A 4360-nucleotide genomic window follows, 5' to 3' on the forward strand; every position below is an offset into this window, starting at 1 on the left:
GTCTCTTGGGGGTTCTCATATCGTCTTCAGAAAAAGCCAGCAAAACTAAGCCCCTTTTCACTGACCCACCAAGTCCATCTCTCGTCTCGCTCACATCTGGTGACGCGGTGCTCCTAATCTCTCGTGTCACTCATATTCTGGTGGCTTGCGGTTTGGGCCCCATCGCTCACTCTGGCGATGTGGTGGCTCCCAACTCATGTGTCGCTTACAGTGTGTGTGGGGTGTGTGTGTGTGTGTGTGTGTGTGTGTGTGTGTGTGTGTGTGTGTGTGTGTGTGTGTGTGTGGTGTGTGTGGTGTGTGTGTGTGTGGTGTGTGTGTGCAAACAGCCACCTCTTTGGTACATAAACAAAAAAACTATATATGTTTATCATTCTAGTTATTTCCCAAGGATTACATTCACTTAACAGAAAACAAGGCTAATATTGGGTTAGCCTTTGTATCTCAGTCACAAACATTATTGTGGTTTGAGCACCGCCGTATATATATATATATTATATATATATATATATATATCTATATATATTATTATATTATATAATTAATATTATATATACAAGTATATATTATCCCATATATGCATACATGTATATATTTATTTATATAAATGTTTATATATGTATAACACACACACACAGATATATTATATATATATTATATATATAAAATATATATATATATATATATATAATATATATATATATATATAAATATTATTATATATATATATGCAAATATATTTATATAGACTATATATGTGTTTTATATATTTATATTATATATTTATCTATATATATATATATATATATATGTAAATATATATATATATATATATATATATATATATATATATATATATATATATATATATATATATATATCGGGGAGATAGAACTCATCAGCCCAGTAAGGCAAGTCATCTAGGAGAAGGTAAACTCTGATCCCAAACCTCCACTGCCTTGTGGATTACTCACTGAAGAAAAAGGCTTTGGGAATAAACCCCGAGGAAAAATCCAGAGATGGAGTCCATAAGGAAGTCCGCTTCTAACTTCAGTAATGCTCCGGCAACTCCTGCGACACTGGTGGTGCCAAACTGTACCAGCTTCTGTTGTTCCTTTGGATCCATGATCAGTGTCGCGAGGGGGAACCTGCTATCTGGGCAACAGTCTGTCCACCATACCATCCTGCCCAGGCTCGTGCCCTGGAGAGGTCACTCCAACTTCGCCTCTCAGCTTGGAAACAACACAGGAAGCAGCAGATACTGGTTATAAGCTACAATGCTCAATTAGCATAGAGCGTGGCACCAGGGGCTGCTTCCGATGGTGGGAGAGATCCTAGCTTTTCACTGGACAGCTACCGCCTGCCTAAAGATGGGCAGCCCCCAAACAATAAGGTGTTGTCCCGCCACAGCCTGCCTTCCTCATTGGGTGCCAAGTCCTAAAACTGGGAAGCTGGAACGTCTAATCAATTACACCTGGACTGTCCGAAGATCTTCTAGGCAGTAGTGATGCAAGAAAGACAGCCATCATCCATGTATGTGTGAGCTGGTAAGACTAAATATAGACATAGCTGCACTGCAAGAGACCCACCTCGCAGACACAGGAACCCTCAAGGAGACTTTACTTCTGGCATGGGAAGAACACAGAGGACTGAAGAGAGCATGGAGTAGGATTCGCTCTCAGGAACACCCTGCTGAAGATGGTTGAACCAGGAGACAAGGGATCCGAATGCATGATGACAATCTGCTTCCATATATCTGAAGGATTTGTCACTCTTGTCAGCGCTACACTCCACTCTTACATCCACAGCAGATGCAAAGGACAAGTTTTATATCAACATCAGCAATGTCACCAAAAAAATACCCCCCAAGGATTGAGGATGAGGATGTCCTCATCCTGGGAGACTTCAGTGTCCGAGTGGGTGCCGATCACGACTCATGGCCTTCCTGTCTTGGACACTTTGGAGTTGGCAAGATCAACAAAAATGGGCAGTGCCTCTTAGAGTTCTGCTCCTACAACGGCCTCTGTGTGATGAACTCCTACTTCCAGGCCAAACCACAACACAAGGTGTCATGGCATCATCCCAGCTCAAAGCATTGGCATCAGCTGGACATGATCCTGATCTAACATACCAACATCAAGTTTGTGCACATCACCTGCACATATCACAGCACAGACTGCGACACTGGCCACTCTCTCGTCTGCTGCAAGATCAGCCTACATCCTAAGAAACTTCACAGCTCCATACAGAAAAGCAAACCTCGCAACAATACCACCAGCATGCAGTTTCCAGAGAAAGTCCCTCCAAGAAGCTCTGTCTGTCGAGCATCAGCACTGCTCTGCCTCTGAGAAATGGGAACTTTTGGGAAAACGATCTCTAGAACAACGACTGGTTTGATGTCATGTCCAGTGAGATGTCCACCGTCACTGATACAAAGCAACTTGCAACTTTTGGGAAAAAGATCTCTAGAATAATGACTGGTTTGATGCCATGTCCAGCGAGATGTCCAACATCATTGATGCAAAGCCTGCTGCCCTTGCTGAATGTAAGTACTCCCTAGCAAGAAATCCCTGCAATCACTCAGAGCAGCTAGAAATAAAGTGCAACAGACTGCAAGATGTTGTGCCGATGAATACTGGCAGCAGCTCAGTACTTCCATCCAGTCTGCAACTGCAGCTTCAAGTCCACCAGTGGCCCCCAGTGGGGAGGTGATCACGGACAAGGGCAAAGCAGATGGACAGGTGGGTGGAGCATTACTCAGAGCTCTACTCCAGAGAGAACACAGTCGCCACCTCAGCCCTTGATGCCATTGAGCCTCTGCCCATCATGGAGGAATTAGATGCTGAATCAACCCTTGCTGAACTCCGCATAGTAATTGACAGCTTAGCTAGCGACAAAGCACCTGGTACAGATGGTATTCCATCAGATCTCATCAGCTGCTGCAAAGACACTTTACTACAGCCTCTTCACGACGTCCTATGCCAGTGTTGGAGAGAGGGAGATGTGCCACAAGACATGAGAGATACCAAGATCATCACCCTCTACAAGAATAAGGGTGACAGATGCGACTGTAACAACTACAGAGGTATCTCTCTCCTGAGCATCGTGGGAAAACCCTATGCCCGTGTCATGCTTGTGCACCTCCAGAAACTTGCTGGGGTGTCTACCCCGAATCAGAGTGCGGCTTCTGAGCTGAACGCTCCACAGTGGACATGATATTCTCCGTACGTAAACTTCAGGAGAAATGCAGAGGACAACACAAGCCCCTCTACATAGCCTTCATAGACCTGACCAAGGCCTTCGACCTAGTCAGCAGGGAAGGGCTATTCAACATCCTCCCAAAGGTTGGTTGTATCCCAAAACTCCACAGTCTCATCAGATCCTTTCATGACGACATGAGAGCAAAAATCCAGTACGAGGGCAGCATGTCCAATCCACTTGACATCAAGAATGGAGTCAAGCAAGGATGAAGTGAAGAAATGATCCATACCGCAGCCAACGAAAAGAGAACCAAGCGGAAGGCATGCACTCCAGCCACTTCACAAGCCACATTTGCATCAGATGTGGCCGAGACTGCCATTCCCGCATTGGACTAACCAGCCATACCCGGCGCTGTCGCTGAGCAAAACAAGTGACTTTCTCTAGACAGGCGCGAATTCTTTAGTCGACATCGACTGACGGAGGCCTACTATATATATATATATATATATATATATATATATATATATATATATATATATATATATATATATATATATATATATACACACACACACAACACACACACACACACACAAAACACATACACATACACATACACATACACATACACATACACATACACATACACACACACACACCACACACACCACACACACACATATATATATATATATATATATATATATATATATATATATATATACACACACACACACACACACACACACACACACACACACACACACACACACACACACACATATATATATATATATATATATATATATATATATATATATATATATATATATATATATATATGTGTGTGTGTGTGTGTGTGTGTGTGTGTGTGTGTGTGTGTGTGTGTGTGCATGTGTGTGTGTGTGCGCGCGCGCGCGCGCGCGCGTGTGTGTGTGTGTGTGTGTGTGTGTGTGTGTGTGTGTGTGTGTGTGTGTGTGTGTGTGTGTACATATTGTAAGGTGCACATCTAGCTCAAGGCCAGATGTCATCAGCGAGAGGAGCCCGGAATACTCCTGTGAGGCAGGAGATGACTTAGGGACCAAGTATGAGGAGACAAAGGGGGTCCGGTTCTCGTGTGGAAAGAAAGAAGTCAAACTGGAAGCCAAAAAGGGTATGGCCA

The 4360-nt window shown here is 43.4% G+C and overlaps 2 protein-coding genes across 2 annotated transcripts; both read left to right on the top strand.

Annotated features, from left to right (window-relative positions):
- The first annotated feature begins 1121 nt into the window (after positions 1-1121).
- Positions 1122-2123, top strand: LOC119571206. The gene is made up of 3 exons (XM_037918618.1): positions 1122-1261; positions 1600-1662; positions 1760-2123. The coding sequence occupies exons 1-3, from the start codon at positions 1122-1124 to the stop codon at positions 2121-2123; spliced, it is 567 nt and encodes a 188-aa protein (XP_037774546.1).
- Positions 2124-2823: 700 nt separating this feature from the next.
- LOC119571204 lies at positions 2824-3213 on the top strand. Its single transcript, XM_037918617.1, has one exon. It carries the CDS (start codon positions 2824-2826, stop codon positions 3211-3213), a length of 390 nt encoding a protein of 129 aa, XP_037774545.1.
- Positions 3214-4360: the final 1147 nt, after the last annotated feature.

This window comes from Penaeus monodon, unplaced genomic scaffold (genome assembly GCF_015228065.2).
Source record: "Penaeus monodon isolate SGIC_2016 unplaced genomic scaffold, NSTDA_Pmon_1 PmonScaffold_5470, whole genome shotgun sequence".
Lineage (NCBI taxonomy): Eukaryota > Metazoa > Arthropoda > Malacostraca > Decapoda > Penaeidae > Penaeus > Penaeus monodon.